The sequence below is a fragment of the Neopsephotus bourkii genome, unplaced genomic scaffold (assembly GCF_033783945.1).
Source record: "Neopsephotus bourkii isolate Nb327-2 ecotype Australia unplaced genomic scaffold, CSIRO-AGI_Nbou_v1 NB_1780, whole genome shotgun sequence".
Classification (NCBI taxonomy): Eukaryota; Metazoa; Chordata; class Aves; order Psittaciformes; family Psittacidae; genus Neopsephotus; species Neopsephotus bourkii.
In genome coordinates this window covers 11,906,220-11,928,100 of record NW_026902254.1, presented here as the reverse complement: position 1 = coordinate 11,928,100, position 21,881 = coordinate 11,906,220, and the positions used below count along the sequence as shown (strand labels likewise).

General features: G+C 39.3%; 1 protein-coding gene across 4 annotated transcripts in view; it reads right to left on the bottom strand.

Annotated features, from left to right (window-relative positions):
- FAM114A1 (family with sequence similarity 114 member A1) overlaps positions 1 to 19,463 on the bottom strand; it is a 30,448-nt gene extending 10,985 nt beyond the window's left edge. For 2 of the 4 annotated variants that reach the window (XM_061379780.1, XM_061379781.1), the window contains exons 1-9: positions 19,358 to 19,463; positions 17,514 to 17,863; positions 16,054 to 16,141; positions 7,060 to 7,173; positions 6,793 to 6,899; positions 5,636 to 5,770; positions 3,764 to 3,916; positions 2,192 to 2,315; positions 1,017 to 1,076 (exon numbers count right to left, since the gene is read on the bottom strand). In XM_061379780.1, the coding sequence (XP_061235764.1) occupies positions 1,017 to 1,076; positions 2,192 to 2,315; positions 3,764 to 3,916; positions 5,636 to 5,770; positions 6,793 to 6,899; positions 7,060 to 7,173; positions 16,054 to 16,141; positions 17,514 to 17,855 (1,123 nt within the window). In that variant the 5' untranslated portion in view covers positions 17,856 to 17,863; positions 19,358 to 19,463. The remainder of the gene's footprint in view (positions 1 to 1,016; positions 1,077 to 2,191; positions 2,316 to 3,763; positions 3,917 to 5,635; positions 5,771 to 6,792; positions 6,900 to 7,059; positions 7,174 to 16,053; positions 16,142 to 17,513; positions 17,864 to 19,357) is intronic. The other 2 variants (XM_061379782.1, XM_061379783.1) reach the window with 1 other exon arrangement.
- Positions 19,464 to 21,881: the final 2,418 nt, after the last annotated feature.

Here is a 21,881-nt window from a genome sequence, read left to right as displayed (position 1 = left end):
TTTAGGGATTTTGGTAGAACTGTCTACAGTTCACAATACCTTGCAACACGTGGAAAGGTGGTGGAATCTGATGCTCAGATTATACTCTGTTAGAACAAAGGACATCTCACCCTTACTTGTAAAGAGAGTGCCTATAGAATCACAAAATGGTTAGGGCTGGAAAGGCCCTTAAGATCATCTAGTTCCAACCCCCCTGCCATGGACAGGGACATCTTTGGTGATAGAAAATAAATTAGTATTTAGCATGAAGAACTGCTCACCTGCAATGACCAAAAGACTGAGCTTTCCTCTTAACAACAGGGGAACAGGTCAAGATCGTGTTCTGGCAGGCCAGAGAAGTACAGAGTTCGTTTCATTGCTGCCCTTATCAGCAAATTTTGGCAACATGATTTTTCAGGTTTTGCAACACAGCACCTCTTGGATACACTGAATTCACTTGTTCTTAAAGCAATGCCAAATCATTTTATAAACTGCAGCATGATGCAAACTGGTAAGCAGTTCACTGGATCAACGTAAACTTACCAAAATTTTTGATAACTGGCATATTCAATTTAATATTCACTTTGGTTCCCATCGCCCTTAACCTCACACATGAAATTTTTGGTGTGTAGGAAAAACTACTTTTTCAGATATTCTCCTCTCATTATTTCATAAACAACTGAAAAGAAAAGAAGCTGCAGTGAAAAATACGTGGAAGGGTTGCATAATCAAAGAGGAAACATTAGAGAGAAGGGTATGCATTTGGCTTTCTCCTACTTGTGTCAGAAAATGTCTTTTCCTTTCTGTCTTTTCATATGGATTTAGTACCTGTCTGGCTGTTAAGCAAAGGTGCAAAACGAAAAAACCCTTAAAATTCCAGTTTCAAGGTTGCCAAGAACAAGCTCAAATCCTTTTCGCAAAACACTCCCCTGAAGATTGCTGCAGTTATTTCCCGTTCTGCAGGACTGAAAGAGTTTAGAGTAGCAGCTAAACGCAGCACTACCATATCTGAATGCGATTCTGAGAGTCTAGGCTACCCTTTCCAAACACGGGAATGCAAAAGTATCGGTCTTCCTCCCAGTTGAGTATGTATAGCACTGGCAATTGGCACCATACAAATACTATTACTTGGGTGATGAGAAAGTGGTAATAAATTAGCAATAAGTGGTAATTAGCTTGTTTTCAAATACTGCTCAGTGGCTAAATAAGATTTAACAAACACTGTTAATCTCTGTCTTTCCTAACTTTTCTGAAGGCTAGAGAAACCACACCTCACCATCTTGCAAAATGTAGGTTTTAAGGGCAAAGGACCCTTGAGAAGGTCAAGCAGATGTGGAAGAGATACCTTTTTGTTTCTGAAACACAACAACACAGTATTCAATGGCATAAACCAGTCCTCAATCAGATTAAAGGGGTTGTTTCTATCAGCTAGAAGAGGTCTGGTACGGATCTCACAGGCCTGTAGACGTGAACTACAATGACTTTAACTTATCCTTCTGTTCTGGGGAATGCCAACATTCCCAACCTGTTTAAGACACTTATTTTGCTCCTAACTGATTTTACTGTAACCTTTGTAAGCTGATCTATGGACAGTCATGCCGGTCCTGTTCCCTTCAATGCTGTGTACTAGGTCATAGTTACAGCATGCTTCTGTTGCCTTAACTTATTTTTCACACTCTGCACCCCATGTCTTGCCAAACAATACCTAGAAAGCAGCGTTGCCACTATGTTTCAAAGTGACTTCCCCTCAAAAAGTTCAGGATTATTAAGTCTCTTTATTACACTCTAATTTTTTCTCTGTCTAGCAAGGGAGGGTGCAAAGTGAGGATGAAGTTGCTAAACAGAAAAGCATTGCTAAAGACTTCAAAACTTTCAGATTACACAATTTCATAAACAGATTCTGTAAGAAAAACTCAGTTATCCAAAAGGTTATTATTTTTTGTTCTTATTTTTATTTTGCTTTCACTGACAACAAAGCAAAATAATATAATACTTCCTGATGTTATATTTTCTACATCTCACAGTTCAATTACCATATAAATTCAAAATGAAGCATTGATTAACTTCCAGAACTTCTGGTATATTAATTTTAGTGACTACCTTATGAAGAGTATTAGATATCAGAAATTATATTTTGCATTGTAGCATTTTAAATCACTGTATACAGAAGTAACAATTATCCATGTGGTTAAGTTTCTGTTTTTCTAATTACCTTTCTGTGCCTGCACCACTTCATCGTCTGATTCCTTTGGAACAAAGATCTCTTTTATAGCAATTAAATCAGTTTTCACAGTCTCCAACTGCTCTCCATCAAGTGTTGCTAAATATGACTGAATCTGTAAATGAAAGGACATTTTGAAAGAAAAAGTAAGCATTCCCCATCAAAACAGAGCATTTCTTAAGTGCTAATTTGGAGCCTGATACCAAAACAGGCTAGGAAACAGAAACTTCCACTATGCTCAAACCTTCCATTGTAGACACATTTTTAGTTCTCATCAACAAAGTTTGTCGAGTACCACAAAAACTACACCAGCCTTGCAAGATCATCAGGTCTCTACCTTCTCCCAGAACATTAGTTTTGAACTATAAATCTACGGTGTAACTGCAAACTGCAGTAAGCACTTGAGGATTTCTTGGATGAAGACAGCAAGCAAAAATAGCACAGGCAGAGTTCATGCTTAGCCTGAGCAGTCACAGGAAGAGCTGGAAAAAGAAAACTGTCTCACCTTCTGCAAAATGCAAACAAAATTATTGACAGTCTACCGGTTCTGAAGAACATATTGACAGGTCTTTGCATGTCTCAGGGATCTGCAAGTTCCTGCATATCTAACATGTATGCATGTCTAAGAGGGATGGAAAGAGATTCTTTGAATTGCTGTATGTCTGCACTACAGTTGCATGGTGTTAAACCCATGATCACAGTCTCTGCCTATGGAAGCCAACAGAAATGCCTTCTCCCCTTTGATACAGAATGTTACATTTGGGTTTGTTTCAGGAGTGTTTTTTTTTTTAGACCTTGCTTGACAGACGTGCAGGCTGGCTCAGGAGAGAGACTGGAGGAAGATACTATTTTCTTACGTTAACTTCTTACTGCTCCTTCATGTGTCCAGCTCATATGCTCAAGGTTAAATGCAAGGTAAAGCTGGAAGACCTGATTCAGACTGTGAAGGACTTTTTGGCCCCTCCCTATAACATTACGCATTTTATAGGATTCACTGTGAACTTTTTTTAATGGAAACTTTTAAAATAAAATCTTAAAAATATTCTAAAATCCCTGCTATTAGAAACACATTGGACATTAGCAGTGCCTTCAGTCCCTTGCACTCCTCCTGTGGCTTTTGGGCTGTCAGTATAGGTCTCATGCTTACAGTACTGTATTTTGTGCATGTGTGCATGTGTGTATGATTTTTGAAATATTTATCAAGGAATTGGACTTGCGTAGTAGGTCTGCAATTCCTGCCTGATACAAAACCGAATGACTTCAACTTCCTTGCAAATTCTGAAAACATCTGCATAATGTCACAAGCTGATAAATACACATTAAATATGATCCTAACAAAAGTAACTTTAAGTTAGGAAGCTGTTTGAGTTAATCTTGGGGTTAAATTTTAGATGTATTTAGACTGATTTCCTGAAGCCAAGGACTGGCCTTTGGGACCTATCCAACTTTCTTTGAAGTTGATGGAAAACTTACTGTTCATTTCACATGCAGCTGCAGAGTAAAACTAATGTAAAGATCTATTTTTTCCCGACCATTTTGATTTATGCTGTCTGCATACTGTACCTGAGCTTCACTTTCATTTGACAGGATTTCCAGAGCTTCAAGATGAGACAAACCTTGAAATTCATCAAAGAGTAGTCCATAATGGGCTGTTCTTTCAACTGTAACTTGCTGAGCCCTCCTCTGTTTCTCTTTTTCTTTAGCTTCGCGCAACAGCTGCAAAAACACACATCATTTCTGTTGTTTTATGGGTAGTGCTGTAGGTATGACAGGTTTTATTACTTTCTGGTTCTGCATGTCTAAAGTAATAAAATTTGGGACTACATCACACATGCAGAGGTGACATTTTAGAGCGGAAATATCTAACTTATTTTTTTATGAACTTCTCTAATAAAATATTTCAGTAGTATTCTAAGTGTGTTTTTCCCTGTGGTAATTGCTAATCATCAAATAATCTTGCTTATGTCCTCAAAAGCAACATCAGCTACAAATACATATAATGGATTTCTTCATCAATTACAATAAAAGAAAAATAAGGACAATTCCATACACAGCCTTAAAGAGTCATGTAGTCCATTCCACAGGCCACAAAATGGGAAGAATATTATTTTTAGGACCTAACTGCATAAGTAATGCACCTACATAAATATTTCCTATAAAATATTTTTAGCAGATACTAAAGTCAGTTTTATGTGACAGCAGGACTGACAAAAGAGATTGGCCTAGTAAGGTATGACTTTTACCAAAGGGGGATGTTTTAGAGTGGTCTTCTTATACACTGCTATTAGTGTATTGGAAGGATAGATTACTGTACAGAATACAATCTCCTATTCCTTCTAGTCCCAGTAAGAAATGGCCTCTTGTATAAATTTGCTACAGTAAAGCTGGTAAATACATCTGAACTGCATCTTAAGCCTCTGAATGCAGGTAAACTCTTTCCACTTACACTAGTCCACAATTCAGAATTTCTATGATATTGTCTTTGGTTATTAATTTGTTACAAAAGATGTATGATGGCAGATTTTTCAGTCTCCACCTTCAAAAGATCACTCACAAAGTTTTATGTACAAATCACTCAGAAGGAAGCATTGTGTTATGCTACCCATGAGAACTGATTTATGTCCCTTTCTGTCTCAGATTCTATGTGTGAATTCACGCACATCGTTTAGGAAGGCATCCTTAAAAGCTCATTTTAACCCTGTAGACCTTAACAGGAGTTACTTGCTTTTGGCCTGCTACAATAGTATTTATTAGTCTGTTCACACTCATAATCATAAACATTAAAGATGAAACATCTCATTACAAAAAAAAAAATCTTACTCCTCCCTAGAAAGAAGTAAACATGTAGCAAAATTACAGTTTTTTTCAATGTCTATTGATTTCCACAGCCTCTCTCCTCTCAGTGTCTGGAGAGCTAAAATAATTTTGTACTGGCAGCACTTATGCTTCTATTCTGTTTTTATCATGTCCTTGAACTTTCAAACATATGAGTCACAACTATGTAAGAGTACTATTAGTTTAGATTAACATTAAGATAGAACTTTTCACAGCTTTAATTCATAAGGAAACATATGTCATATTCCAGTATTACTCATTTCCAAGGACAGTACTATACTGATGTTTATGCTGGAAGGTATCTGTGTAGAGCTGATACAAAAACATGAACAATTTGTTTCTGTCTCCAGAGTGTAATGATTTATCACCACATATACTATCTTATTAAAAATCTGCTATTGCACGTGTGATTATGCAGAAAAGATGATTTTGCATTATCTTTGGTGATTTTGTGAAGAAAACTAAAGTGAAGAAAATATAAAGCATAATACTTATTTCCATAAGCTTAGCCAGCATCGACTACAATAAATAAAGCCTCTCCCTGAGGCACCTAAAATTACGGAAGAAGAATTGACAGAGCTGCATTTAAATACATCCAACCTGAGAGAGAGAAACTGTTCTTGCCATCAGTGTTTTGGTTCTCTTAAATCCAGGATCGCTTTCTGCAAGGACATTCATGGTTGTCTTCCCAATGAATTCCAAAGCATCTAAGCCTCCAGATAAAACACTTTTCCCCTGTACAAAATAACACAATGTGGTTATTTTCTTTCCACTTTATGCTAATATGAACTGTAAGAGTATTGTTTTTGCCAACACTGTTTTTGAACATTCAGGTCCCTAGATTTTCTATGCTTTAACTAGTAGATATTAGAGTGATAAGGCACTCAGAGTGAAGTGGATATGCACTAATAAAGGAATTGCACTTTGTAAAACATGCTCAATAGGGAGTTAGTCTTCTATGCTTTTTTAGCCAATGGTTAAAGTCTCTTAAAATTTCAAGGGAAACACCATATGGGAAAGATCAGAGGAAAACATTTGCTGTGATAATGTGTGCAAAAACACTGGGGAAGAAAATGACACAAAAATTGATTGGGAAACAGTATGGTACAGGATTTTGCAAAAGCTGCAACACAGAAAGTCAGAAAAGGATGAAGTGCAACACACAGAAAATGTATGGAGAGTTTAAAAGGGAAGGACCATGGACAAAAGATTTTGCCTCACTGAGTCTGCAATCAGACCACCTTCTGTGAAGATTAATATGAAATGAGACACTAGAAAGAGAGGTGAAGGTAAGGGCCAGGGACTAACAGCAGAGTTTAGTAAAAGCCTTAATATAAGTAAATAGAGTATTTTCTTATTTGATCTGCCTTCAGAAATGATAACAAATCTCCTGGTAACTTTCTCTGGAAGGATTTAACTGTAAAAGAAAACCAGATGATGGTACCATAACTACAAAAATGATTTATAAAGGACTGGAAAAATCTGACATAGTTTAGGAGAAGATCATATTTTTCACTGAGACTTCTTCTGTACTTTCAGTAGTTATTACTTTGGTGACAAAGTAGTAACTTGATTGTTCTGAATCGGGTTTTTTATTATTTGATACTGTTATTTTGCCATGGAAGAGACTCTAAACAGACTTAAAACATAACTGCTTTTACAAAGACCTACAACTTAACCAATGTGATCTACAGTGAAGTTGCACCTCAAAATGATGAAGAATAACTAGAACAGAGAGGCCAGCTAAAATGACTCACTGTGTTCTGAACAGCATTAGTGATAGCTGACAACATGCCACGAGATCCAGATGAAGGAGAAGAAGGAATATTCTCAGAAGAGCTTTGGTCCAAAGTATCTTCTGCTTCTAACAAAAGGAAAAGAGCAAGCATACAGCATACTTTCAACTCTACAAGTCCCAAATTACAGTAAACTAGATTCTGTGGTCAAAACATTAAAATTCTGTAAATTGCACTAATTTGGCGATGTCAAAGAGTTTTGCCAAAATTCAGTGAACTTGAACTCACGTGTAATTGGTGTTTCAGCTGCAGGAGACTCTGCTGTTTCTGAAGATGCTGAACTTGTATTATGAATTCCTAGGGTAGATCCTGCTTTTTCCTTTACTGCTGTTAGCCCATGACCTGCAGCAGAAGCATATTTTAGATTACATTATTTGAAAATGTTTTACTAACAGTGCCTAGTATTTTTATACCCCATGAATGATGACAATCAGAGTAACTATTAAACTTACCCTATTGCTTAATTTTTTAATAGGTTAATAATTCACTTGTTCTTCTGATTAGAAATGATAAAGCTGAAATATCCTACAGATGACACTTGATCTGAAAAGCAAAACTTGTTTCAGTGGCATATGTAAGTTTAGTTCTCTGCTTTTCAAAATGCTAAATATTCTATTGCAACCAGTTTAAACAGAAATTGATGGTCCTCCTAATGCCATAGTTTTGGCCTAATTTAGTTTTCAGAAGTCTGGAACAATTAAGCCACAATTAATGGTCTGTGGGTGACTGCAGGGCTGAGGTAAGGAATCTGTTATTCAGTTTGCTGCATAGGTGCTATGTTAGTTGTTTTCGGAATACTGACCCAGGCCCTCAAAGTTATTGCAGGATTTAAGCTCCTCAGTTACTCACTTGAAGTCAAATTCTGAAGTGTCTCACCTCAAAGCTGCTACTTTAATGTACTTCATAAACTGCTGGTGTCAGATGACAGAACTATTGTTCCAGTGGCTGCTGATCTCCCACAGAGTTTTTACCTGACCCTTACCTAACATAGTGACTTCCTAAGTCTCTGTTCTATAAAAATGGTCTAGTTTAATGTACAGAATATATATTATTAGGGTTTCTATCTGAATAATTTTGATAGAATAGGATTGCTTTGCTGCTTTTCTACACAGAGTTAATTTACACTAGCAGATCCTACGGACTGGTAGTATCCCACTATAGGATAGGGTGGATTGCCTGTAGCCTGTGGTTGCAAAAGGAAGCAATAGCTTCCTAACCTTCATCAGATGTAGCTGAAAAATGCCCTTAAAAAAAGATTACCCTCAAATTGCCTCTGGGTATGTCTACAAGTTATGCTCCTGATATGCTTCTCCCATTACAAATGATCCAGCTAGTACATCTTCCTTAGTTGTAAGTTTCTGCACATCAGCTGAGATGCAAGAAGTAAACAACCAACCAACCAAGCAATATTTCTTTCCAACACAAAATGAAATGGCTTCAGCTACCCTGTGTGATTCTTTCTTGCTCAGTACACTATTACTGCATCACACATAAAGCTTATCACTTCTAGCAGCAGGGCAACAACTATCTGCCTAAACACTTGTAAGAAGTATTAATGACAATTTCATACTTCTTTGCTTTGTTACCTTAAGCTGAAGTGCTAATAGAGAAACTATTCCAGAAAAGGCATTAAGGCAGATGCTCATGCAGGTACCTGGACATATCAGGCACAAAGTCAAGCACATCAATTAATTAAATGTTGTCCATACTTTCCCACAATTGGGGGCACTTTCTGTTGGGAAGTTCAAAGCATTTTTCTGAGTTATATTAACTACAGCAAAGTAAGCTATCATTTGCCAGTGCTCTGCAGTGTTCTAATAAACATACACATAAACATACAAATATGCTTTTGAACATCTGATCAAAGAAAAATGCAGCAAAACTATTTGAAATGGAGTAGGAAGAAGGAAAGCTTAGGTTTATGATTGTATGGTTTCCAGATGGATTGCACATCAGGTGCTCTGTGAATTCAGTAATAAATATGCTCTAGAAAACATATGTGAAGCAACACTACTGAAAGATCACATACAAGAAAACTGGGGTATCTGGAGGTAAATACAAAGAACAAAGATGTCCCCCAAGGAACACACAAGCAGAAACAAGTAATTTTCTGTCAACAGAAATGGGGTCCTGATGTTTTACACTGAAACATAAAGACTAGGCAGGTAAATGCTTTTACCTGTTTAAAGAAAATATGACCTTTGCTACATTATCTCATGTCTTACAAAATGTAGCAGTCTGTCCAATCCGACACCACATGCCAGGTTATGTACCACGGGGATTTAACTCTTTGACGGATAACTTCTGGCCTTTTGCAAAATCTGTTCCAATGCAGATACTGGAGAGCAGAGTACTACTTTATCTAATCCCAATCTTCTGCACATTTTAATTGATTAAGTGAAAATATTAGCATGAATAGATTGAGCCATTTATTTACATATTCTTGAGACTCAAATAATTATTAATTGTGCTTTTAAACTCATGTAATAGATGTTCCATATCAAATTCCTTTCCATTTCTCTTACTCACAACTTTTCAAATGAGCAAAAGAGTTCTATTCTTTCCATTGACTTAATTTTTCTTGAGGTCTTGACTTGCTAATAAAATACTATTGTCCTGTAATTATATAAAAAGAAAACTATGAACATTAAGCATAAATTTGTTTTTAACTGTGTATGAAAGTTACAGATTTTCAGATTAATTTCCCTTCCTTTTTTTTTTCCTGTACCTAAAAATGTTTTTTGTTTTTTTTTAATATTCTGTAATTTGGTTCTCATAGTTCTGCAGACAATCTCATACTTCCAAGAAAAGGAGGCACACAGTTGCTGTACTGATATTTACAGACTTACAATAGGTAGCATTTTCAGGGCTGTGGTTACATTCACTATAATGATAAGAAAACACCTCAGGTCAACTAGGACTAGTTTTGCTGGAGTAAGCTGGATGGCACGTATGTTTGATAACAACAACAAAACTGGATGAGATCAGAAGACCACAACTGAAGCATATCAGCATATCAGCTACATACACATACATGCACAAACACAGCAGATGCTCATGTTGCTTTAGAAATTAAAATTATTACTTGTAATTTAAAAAGGCACAGAAATAAAAGAGGTTATGGGAGATGAGGCTACATTTTAGAGAAGAAAGTGCACTGGTTTTGTTACACTGGGTGTGATAACACAACAGAGTTGATATTGTAGACTTAGGAACACCTCCAACACCTCCATTTCTCATGCCACTCATCAGTGGCAGCAGGGACAGAAGAGTTATGCAGTGGATATTACATGCATGCTTTTTGAAGAAATTACATGCATTCTTTTTGAAGAAAGCGTGCCTTTTTCCCTGTGTTGCTTTTTTTTTTTCCTTGCCTACATGATTTCTTTTCCTTCTATTGGCTGGTGATTTCAGCAGAATGATGTTCACCTTGCTGGCTGGAATCTTTAACTTGAAAGGGAAGATTTTACAAGCAGTGCCTAAAAATGTGGCCTGACTTTGAGTGTGCCTGGTCTACTCAAGGCCAGAATGCAGCACTCACAAATGCTTTAGTCAGATAAATCCAACTTCAGGCTCTTTTATCTTCCACCTCCCAGCTTAGTAGCTTTGGATTCCCTGCAGAGCTGAAAGAGGCCAACAGACACCTTGGAGGCAGTTCAACACGCCTGAAATCTAAACCATTCTCAGAAGGAATCGCTGTCCCTTGTTAATCCAGTACTCCCAGGCTATTGGATGCCCTGATTCAATGGTACAGATGGAGAAGAAGACTTTGAGATTTTGTCCCTGGCTACCACAGAGTCTTCAAAACCTGTCTTGCACCACAAGGGCACTTCTGATGAGCAAGTGATCAAACTTCAGTCAAGTAATATGAATGAAGCTTCAACTGGTTTGAGCTAAAGATGAAGATTGAGGCCTTAAATTAGCATCTGACACTGAGAAACAGATGAACGTGAAAAATGGCTGGTGGGGGGGGAATCACTCCACCATATGAAGCATACATACGTGGAAAAGCCAGCTGTGTTCTAGTTTTGTACACTAAAAAGTGGGACACCATTATGCTCACTTTGAGGCTACCCTATTGGTAGTATTGGAGTATTTACTCCAAGGCTTTGCTTTACAAAAATCCTCTTCCTTGTAGTTAAAACAAAACCAGAGACTAGATTCTGATTATTCATATGCTATTCAGTCTGTAAAACAGGAGTAACTCCAATTCAGCTAGTAAATGAGACTAGTTTCAGATCTCCTTAATGCAATGGTAAACGTTTCAATAATGGCAATAGACTATTGTATATAATTGTACTATTGCTACAAGTATACAAGCTGTTTTTAAAAATGGAAGAGATGAGCTTCAACTACAGAGTGAGAATATATTATTCCTCACTTTTTTTTTATCACCTGGGAATAACAGGTTTGCTGTTACAGCTAAGATGACCTAATGGCTTCTTGGTGCTGGTGTGGGAAGTTCTGCTCCTTCCATTTTCCATTTTTATCCCTTCTGCTTGCCTTGGCACTTTTCTCAGTGAGTTATTTCAATGAACTGAAGAGACAGAAAATGGATTTTTCTTTCCTCTAGAGTTATTCTTATGTCAGTTTAGCTTCCTGACTGGATTACCAGGAGCTCAGAGGAGCATGAATGCTGGCACAGGAAGGGGGAAGAAATATGCCAGGAAAAGAAGTGCAGGACTGCACATTTCAGTGGCTGCTACCCATTAGATTGGCTTAGCTGTAATGGTAACCCACTGTTAGAGCAGAGTTTTATCAACACTCTTACTAAAAGACTGGATGGTGTAATTGCTGATTTACTAAAAGATTCAGTTTAAAAGAAAGAGAGTAAAATGGTAATGGTAAGTACAAGAACTTGTGTCTCCAGATCGTAGTGACACTGTTTCTCCCGTCTCATCATCCCAGCAGCTATTTCAGTGGATCTACTCTACTGTGGCTCCACAAGGAGGGAAACCAGATTTCCTGTACCTTTTAAAAACAAAAGAAAACTTCACCTCATTAATGAGACACATTCAATAACTTTCTTAGTGTGACATCTAGTGTTAGACACTAAGCATGGTTCGAGCAGTGACTACTACTAATCCAAAGGCATTACAGATTCTGTTGTGTAGGGGAGTATCACACCTGCCTTGTGGCTGGGACCTTGATCCAAGTAATGTCAAAATCAGTTCTAAGACAACAAATCTTTTCTTTAGAATCCAAAACCATCTCCAGAACAATCATTGGCTGTATGTGCAGAGTTAGCTAAAGAGAAATAAGATACAAATTATATGGGAACTAACTTATTATTAGAAACTAAAATCAGCTATGCTAAACAAAGTACAGCCATGCAGTAAAAATGCTAATCTGTTTGGGAACAATAAATCAGGCTTTGAAGAATAATGAAATGACATGATGACACCTTCCATTAAAGCAACCTGGTCTAGTGAGAGTGTGCCCATAGCAGGGGGGCTGTAACTACATGAGCTTAAGGTCCTTTCCAACCCAAACCATTCTGTCATGATTCTATGAAACCAAAATCCTTGAAACAACCATTTCAGGCCAGTCCTAAACAGAAAAGACTGTAAGAAAGAAATTTTTTACAGTAAGAATGATCACTGGAACAATCTCCCCAGGAACATGGTAGATTCCCCACTGCTGGAGGTTTTCAAGATGTCACTGGACAAGATGCTAGATAATCTCATCTAATTCTCAATCTAACCCTTTCCCCCAAAAGCCTGGACTAGATGATCATAGAATCAGAATGGTCAGAGTTAGAAAGGACCTTAAGACCATCTACTTCTAACCCCCTGACATGGGCAGGGACACCTCACACTAAACCATGTCACCCAAGGCTCTGTCCAACCTGGCCTTGAACACCACCAGGGATGGAGCACTCACAACTTCCCTGGGCAACCCATTCCACTGCCTCACCACCCCTACAGTAAAGAACTCCCTCCTTATATTCAGTCTAAACTTCCCCTGTTTAAGTTTTAACCTGTTACCCTTGTCAATCAAGTCAATGATCTTTCAAGTTCCCTTCCAACCTAGGCTGTTCTATGATACTATTTATTAAAAGCTGAATGTATTTGCTTAGGCCTTTAAGATGTTATCTAGTCTACCTCAAACTGTTTCTGCTACTTTGACAATTTTGAAGAAAAATATAAGGAACAGTAAGTATTTGTCATACTTAACCAGACAAGCAGCTCTGTTGTACAAAGATAATGACAGAGCAACAGAAAAATCACATAATGAAGGTGTTGCTGATAAGCCTAATTCCAAGAAAGCAGCTTTATTTATACCATTTATTACACTGAAGGAATAAGCCACATTAAAATGGACTGGATTGTGGCAAACCTATTTTCTGAAGAAGAATAGGAGATGAAGTGTTGGTTGAATTGCTCAGATATTAAACAGAATAACTTGAAGGGGAATAATAAATATTTAATAATAAGAAGAAAGCTTATAGAAATTCAAAATAGCTTTTTTTTTTCCTCTCTCTGTCTCTCACTAGGAATTATTATACTGAAGCAGATATATGGTATATGCCATTCTACATCCTGTCTATGACAGTGACAGACAGACACTTCACAGGATCAAGCATGAATTTCCATAACAAGCAACAAGGAAATAAGCCCTCTATTTCAGGAATATAAACTATTACCTGCTGCACTGATTTTCTGCAACAAATCTGAGTTTATCTATGTGGTCTCTCAAGTTACCTCTGAACAGGGAATAATGTACATTTGATTTCTGCTTAATTCAAAGTCTATTTCATTTAATAAACTGACAGAGAAAACATAGATCCAAAATTATTAGATAGTAATATCTGAACTCAACCCTACCCTGATCCCCGGGTCAGAAAGTCTATGTTGTAGATTCCAGGAAATGGGAAGAGAAAACTGAGGAAGTGCTGCTTCACATACATCTGAATTTATGCTCTTTCCCAGTTGCTCTTGGCCACTGCCAGAAGCTAGGTAACAGATGGGTCTTCAGTGTCACACAGTGCAACCATTCTCATGTAAAATCAAAATGATTTTTAAATTTTCTTTCTCCTTTTCTGTGTGTTTCAGATGCTGCTTTGCCAAGGCAACCTAACCTGTTCCAACTGTGCTCATTAAATAATTCTAAAAAGATACATACAATATCTATATTCAAAATAGTCACCATTGCACAACCTTATCAAATCAGGCTGTCTAGACAACAAACTTTTTCACATATTTGCACCCTGTGAAGATGGTTATGATGCAAATACAATCAGATGGTATGTTAACGTTTGTCTCCCAAAGCTTTTCTAACACCATTTATCGTTTTCAGGCAAGCTCAGGTCATTTGGGCAAAAAAAATCTATGGCCATACTGTCCACAGAAAATGTATGCACTATGTGACATTAAACTCATTGCTCAGTGAGGCCGAGACTTCAAAGCAACAGAAGACTGCAAGGCACATTGCTGCTGCAAGCCTGCAAGCATAGTTACTGTTACTCACAAACAATATTAGAACGGCCATTTGATGAAACACTATTTATTGCAAAAGCTAAACAGAATATAAATATGGCTATCACACAGGCAGAAACTGAATGACCTGAAAAAACTCTGTTCTGAGAAAACCACTGCTGCAACTATAAAAATAAACTGAATAATTCATCAGCATTACAATTCCAACTGCTCAACAGTAAAATTACTTTTATGCACATAAATTTTCTTCTTTAGCTATTTACGCTAAGCCAGATTCTTTTCAGAATGCTGTTATTAGATAGTCTGAGGATGTAAGAGAGGCAAGGCTCATGAATGGCTGTGAGAGCAGTACCTTTTATTAGACCTACTGATAGTGCTAGAAAAAAGGTGGGTAAAATTTTCAGCACAAGGACCCTTCTTCACATTTGAAAGAGAAGTGCTAGCTTTAAGGTTAAATACATGTTGAGAACGCTCATGCAGTTCCACAGCTAGCTAAGTTGTCCTTGTTCCCATTGGCATGTTCTACATGTTCCTATCATTCCCCATTCAGTAGCATTTGGGTCATCAAATGGTAAACCAGATTAGGGAATTTACAACCGATCCAGCTGAAGATCCAGCTCTTACTTCATCTGTACTTTTCAAAAATCAGTCTCATAAACCAGCTCCTCACATCACTACATGAACACTATTGTTAGCATACCAGAAGGAAGAAATACATTGCTGGGGCAAGACAGACCTGCTCCTTTCAGCAGCAACCATCACTTATGTCAATTTAAAGACATCTTAGAAGCTGATTCTGAGTTTAATTAGATATATTCATCTGATGGACTGTCTGAAAGAAAAGGTAGCTAGGAACTCTTGTGTGTATTACTGAAAAAAAAAAGAGAAGAGAGGGGAAGCTCCCTTATCCCAGAAAGACAGAAGAATAATTTATTGCCCATGGAACAGAGGACAGTAAGAAGGAGAATTATTTACCCTTATAAGGGATTATAAAAACAGTATCTCTGTTGAACCTGTCGCTTTTAGTAATCAGCAATTCATTTTAATTACTAGTTTCATCTTTTAAAAGTGTTTTGTGGATCCTTTATGAGAACTGGTTAGTTAACAGCTTAGTAGCTTTTTTGTAAGGAATGATTTCCCACTGGCAACTAGGTATTTGCATGCTTCACTTTTTGTCTGTGAGTTTCAATGTGTAATGATCAAGTTCTACCAAAAGTCTTCGCAAGGACATACTGAACAGACATACTATTGGAAATGAGAGTATAGGGAGAGGGAGTATAGGATCCATGTTTCAGTACATTGTTCTACTCTCTGACGTTTGGTGTGATGACTTAACAGTTTCACTGGGTGTCACTGAAAGCTGGAATGATTTATGAGCGGCGAATTCATATCGTAGAGATAGAAGCCATGGTGTATAAACCACAAACGGCTACATGCTTGAGTCTTGAGTTGGAGTGCTTTGCTTCAAAAACTATAAGCCTTTGGCTGATAGTAACTGTATCAAATTATGTATCCTTTCTGTGAAGAAGCTACAGTGAGGTCATTCACTAACTTCACAAACAACCCTAGTAACTTTTCCATAACCTGACACCAAGAAATATTTATGCTGTTGACAGTTTAGGAAGGTCCTTCTTCCCACAGAAGAAAAAAAAAAAAAAAAAGGAAATGACACTTGCCAATCATATCAGGACAAAACTGTCTATGAATCTTGAACATACAACAGCAATGTGTCTAACGACATATTATTATTTATTTCCATGAACTTTACTGATTGAACACTTACCCACTGTGGCAGAAGCTGATGACAGGAGAGACTTTCCCCAGGTACCCCAAGCTCCCCATCTACTTGCTTTAGATGAAGAGTCTGTGGCCTGTAAGAACAAAAATATTACTCCACTGTCTAAAGCGAATGTTTCTCAAAGACAGGAGAAAACACAAATAACCTGTCAGGTAACAAAGTCCAGCATCTAATAAGTGATGATAGATTGGGTATTATGTGGAGTTCAAGCTTCTGTGAACAAGAAAGCAGAATGGGAAGCTTAGCTCACATCACCTGTTTTTAAAAGCACCTAAAACACCAGAGATGTCTTTACAGACATCTTAATATTTCTTCAGGTACCTTATTCTATAAAGCCATATAAATTTATTAAAGCTAGTATTAGGGAGAAGCAGGAATCCATCTCCTCCCTTGTTCTACCAGGAGCCAGAGTTAAAGGCTTCTCTGCCTGAGTCTCCTTAGAGGGGTAAGCCAGCAGATGTGCACCCGTAACTCCCAACAACTGAGTTCAGTAAAAACAGACATACGAGGTGCTGCCAGTGTTTTACATTAATGTGTGGCATTCAGTGGTTACCAGTATTCCATATTTAAATCATATTAAGTAACTGTTGTCTCAAGAAAGTCTCCAGTAATGCACCATCCCTACACAATCAATTCAAAACCAAAAGCTGAAGTATGCCAAGGTAGCTCTGCATTGTGCAGCATCAGCATCCACCAGCGATCTATCCCTGTGAAAGGGGGATCATTGGTGGAAGGACTAAAACTTGTCCAGTTTGTGGATTCCTGAAAATACTTCAGTGGAGACGAGAATATCTTCAGCTATGTCACAGGCATTGGATCTGGATGCTGTATAGACCGTAAAAAAGCCTTGGTTTTGGCGTTTGTTTGTTTTCTTTTATTTTATTATGAGAATTTGGGGGGTTTTATTTATTTTATTTCTTTAATTTTTATTTCTTTTATTTATTATTAAGCAGTTACTCACAGGGCTCCTGAAGATCTGTGGGCCACAGATCAAAACCTACTGGCCTAGAACAAATCAAAAACCACTGGCTATTTCACCAAGCCTTGTAAATCATACACGGTTTTTATAAAGTCAGTGACTTGAAAATTAGCACACACAGGATTCAGTGCTTCACACGCAACTTAAATTCTGTCCTCTTCTAGGTTCATTCTGTGAACTGAATGAAGTAGATTTGTACAGAAAACCACATAACAAAATCATAGTAGTATTATTTCTATACAAAATCAGTTAGATTCTTGGTATAGTTTTATTGCAAACAAGCAAGAAAGACCAAATTAATGTCATTCTGGCAAAGAGAAATTCAACTATTTGTAGTTTTCATGCAGGCTTTTTGTATGTAACTCCTTAGGCTTTTGTGAAAAACAGTATGTGCACTGTACAACATTCTGTCCTTACAAAGCAGGGAGGGGAGTGCTTTTATGGAAAAAAAAAAGGCATTACTTACTGGACTGCTTTGTTCATTCAGTGTTTCTTCAGATTCAGGTTCTGCATCAAGGCTCACAGTCTCACTGCACTCAGCTGTCATGTCTTCAGTTGCCTCTCCATTGGAAGGCAGACTTTCATTTAATTTTTCAGTCAAAGGGTTTTCATTAATAAATATTTCTCCTTCCTGTCTATTACTGGCACTCTGAGCAGCCTGTCCATGTTCATCTTGTGAAGACTCATGCAAGATCTCAGCTTCCACAAGGTGTGGTACTGACTCATGAGTCAACACCTCCTTGCTGGGCATTTCCATTACTTCAGGTTTTTCTTCAGGTGGGATGCCATCACATATGGCTTCAGACATTTTCAATTCTGAATACAGAAAATAAATTACATCTCTTAGGTTCCATAAACATTTGAATGACTATCAAATATGCAGCATTTACAAGCTATTGCTGAAAACACTACAGCCTTGATGGAAGGCCTCCTGAAGCATGGAGCCCTGTGGCACATACAGCACTATTCATCTTGCAGGATCTCACTCAAGTATGAAGAGCAGCATCTCTACTCTCCAAAATACGCTTTGGTGAAGGAGAAAGGATGCTCATTTATCAGAGGAGTCAAAGGTAAGAGCTTCCACATGGTTAATTCCTATGTTCTCTGTTAGATGTTCCCTATTACCCGTGAAAGGCCATTGGTGAACAGGATAATCTGAACTGCAATAGCCAAGAACCTCTTGCTCTCCTTGTCATCATTTCCACATAAACATGTTCCTATAGCCTACTGACTGATGGAGAGGAGGATGACAAACACAGCAGTGATACTTACGTGCTGAAGAAAGGGCATAATTTGAGAACATGACAGGCTGTGTTCCCTGCAGCCATTTCGTAGATAGGAAGCATTCGTTGCTTACACTGTTTCTACATCACTTGTCTCAAAGGCTTACTGTTTGGGGAGTGCAATGCTTCTCACCTGCTCCTAAAGTTCCATCTGTGTGATTAAACATCACTTTTGAATCCAAGGTAAGCTTGCACGAGGTACAGTTATTGATTTTTATTTTTTCTCATACATTACAAACCAGATTTCTCTTATTTACTCCTTATCTTTCAATGTAACTTATTTTTTCTAAGTATTTTCCATCACTGTGCAGTCAGCAGGCTGAGGATTCAGGAAAGGGAAAGAAATGGCCAACTGAAATGAGCAACTGATTAAGGAGTGGCAATGACAGAATCCAAAAGGGTTACTCTACAGTGATTACTACCACTTACTTGTTGGCATCGACAGCATGCCTGCCACTGTGAGGACAGCCCTTGACAGAGAGTTGTTATTGCTAGCTCTTGATTATATGCTGAGTTGCACAGCATAAAATAAACTCACACAACACTATCTGTAGGTGTTGTCTTTTCACTGACTCCCATATTAAATATGGTTCAAAGCTCTGTACTTTTAGGAAGGACTGAGGTTCTAAGAGAAACTCAGGAACAGGAAAAAAGAAAGGTAAAAAGCAACGTATAACTGGGATTTAAGAGAAATCTGCCCTTAGTTGTATTTTATTAAAGTCTAGAGAATCATGTACATCTGTGGCTTTAGCAGCCTGTTTATCTAACTGATGTAGATCATCTCTTTGAACAGGTCCAAGAATAGCATTTGGGATCAGTGAACAACAAACATAAACAAATAGGCACTTGGTACCACTCATATTACTTTAGCTTATATTGTAACTTAATTACCTTTAGAAAACACGAATTTACAAGTCAGAACCTTTACATCTGCCACAAGTATTTGCAGTTTTCCATTACAAATACAGCAAATACCATAAAATGCTTTAGCATGGGTAAATATTGCCATTGTTTTAACAGTACTCACTGTGTGATGGGCAACATCACCTAAAGAAAGGTTTTGTGTTTGTAAAACAAATTCCACCTTCAGATAAGAAGATCCTTTTCCGAAACCTGTAATATCAGTACACACATACATCATAATTTTGATGGGGATTGGATCGGAATAAAACAATACCCAACACTGGTACAACTTTTAAAAGATCACATATACCGTGCAGGACTGAGTCACCTTTGGGGAACCACTCAGGCCAAGGTTCCTGCAGATACCTGCTAAACCTTCCTTATGGGAGCAAAGCGCCTAGCAGCAAACTCCTGCATCTGTCAGGAAACACGCCCCGTGCCTGAGCCGGGAGTAAGGCGCCACTCAAGCTGTCATCCGTGAGGCTGTTCTGATCTAAACCAACCCGGACAGCTCCTTACCAAGGGGAATGACTCTACAGATGGCTCATGAGGGAGATGCCGAGGCCAGCTCCGGAGAGGGCTCCGGGCGAGCACCCCTCCCGCAGCCGCCTTGCAGCGGGACCGGCGGCCCCTCATGGCCTCGGTGGCACCTGCCGACCCGCCGCCCGAGTTTCATTCCGCCTTGGAACACAACCCGGACACAACGGGCGCCGGCAGGCGCGACTCAACGCCTCCGTAAGGAACACCTTTCCCTGGCTGTTAGCTCCGCGCTCCCCTGCCGCTCGACGCCCGCCAACACTTCTCCCTCCTGTGGGACGCTGCGGGCGCGGCACTGAGGGGATGCCCCTAGGTCGCCCTCCCACCGCACCCAGGGCAGGGCAGAGCAGAGCAGGAGCAGCCGCTCCCTCAACCCGCAGCGGCCACGGCTTCCCCTTTCCTTTTGTTTAACTTCTCCTTTCGAGATCCCCTCTGGGGCAGTTACTAGTGAGAAGTCCGCAGCCAGCTTCAAAAGCGGCAGGAAAAGAAGAAATCGCCCGACTCCTTACCGCTCAGCAATGCCCGGCCGGCGCACCCCCGACTCCTTTCTCTTCCCCGCCCCGCCACGTCGGCAGCAGAGGGGGGAGGAGGCAGAGCAGGCCGGGCAGCCGGCTGGGCCGCAGGGAGGAGGGAAGAGGGCGGGCTGTCTACTTCGGCTTCTCTCGGGCCCCCGAGACGGCCGGCTGTTGCGAAGGGGTTGTACTCTGCCGCCGGCCGCCTCCAGGCTCCAGGCTGCTGGCCGGGGTGGCAGCACTGACCGGCCGCCATTATTGCCCCTCACTGCCCCCGGCTCCCTTTGGGACACGGGCGTCAGGCGGCTGGGGGTGATGGGCTCGCGGTGGGGACCCGCCGGAAGCGCCGGCCGGCAGCAGTGGGCGCGGGTGAAGCAGGGCTCAGTCCTCTGAGAAGCAAAAGTGGGTGGGCGCTGGTGGGTAATGTTAACACTGAGGCGTTTGAAGTATTAATGAGTCACTGAGGTGGCGTCTTCTGTGCTAGAAAGTTTTAATACTTTCTTGAAGCGAGCTGCGCGGAGTTGAGGAGTTAAACAACTGAGGTTTAGCTTTTAAAATTCCACTTTGCACCTTCGTTATGTCTGTGTTCACAGGAATTGCGTCTGAAAGAAAGCGGGAGGTGCGTACGCATGTTGCCAGTAAGCGTTAGCACTGGGTGCCCACAGCCATGCGAGAAAGACGTGGCTGAGCAAGGATTGCAGGCTCTTTCCCAACAACCTGTGGTTCTTGCCTCTAATTACCCATATCCGTTACTCCTTTTGCTGCTTCGTTTCAAGGCAGAGCATGCCCTTTGTGGTAAAAGGCAGTTCCACCATTTATCATAGCATCCTTTCTGTCACCCATCTTCTTTGGCTGAAGAAATACTGTTGCTACAGGAAGCAAAATAATACATGTTGTGAATCCTTGAGGAGAGCTGCTATGGGAGGGCACAAAATAAAGCCTCAGTTCTCAGAAGCGAGCTTCACAAATACGGATCATGCTACGTGACTTACATGCTTACCAGGCAAGTCTCTGAAGTTTCCCATGAAGGTACGTGGTAGTACAGTAAGTGTTTGTATCACTAAGTAGTAAGTTTGTTTTGAAGGTGCTTCAATAAGAATTTAAGTATCTGGGCATGCTGGTGGTTCTGGGTTAATTTATTAATGTTTAGATCTGTTTACTGAAAATGAAATCTAGAGTGGCCCTGAGGATTTCCCTCTGCTTTTCAGTGGAGCTTCTGGAACAGTAAGGGTAGTTAGTGTCTGAGTGGGAATCACGATAGATAAAGCTCAGTGGCTGGAGATTGTTTTTACCCATGATGAACAGTAATTTTTACTGTAAGTTAGGTCATATACTGCCAGTTTTGCAGATTCTGTTCAAGGCCATGTGTGTTTTAGACCTGCAAGACAGTATTAATCACTATTGTAATCTAAAGTTATTTCTTCATGATGAAATTAACATTGTTAAATGTGTAAATATGTAGTCTATTGGGGCAGAAGGATGTATTTGTTTCTGTCGTGGTTTAAATCCAGCCAGACAGCTTTTCAGTCACTCCCTGCCTTCTTTCCCTCCCTCTGTTCCCGGAGGGACGGAGAGGAGACTCGAAAAGAATGCAACTCC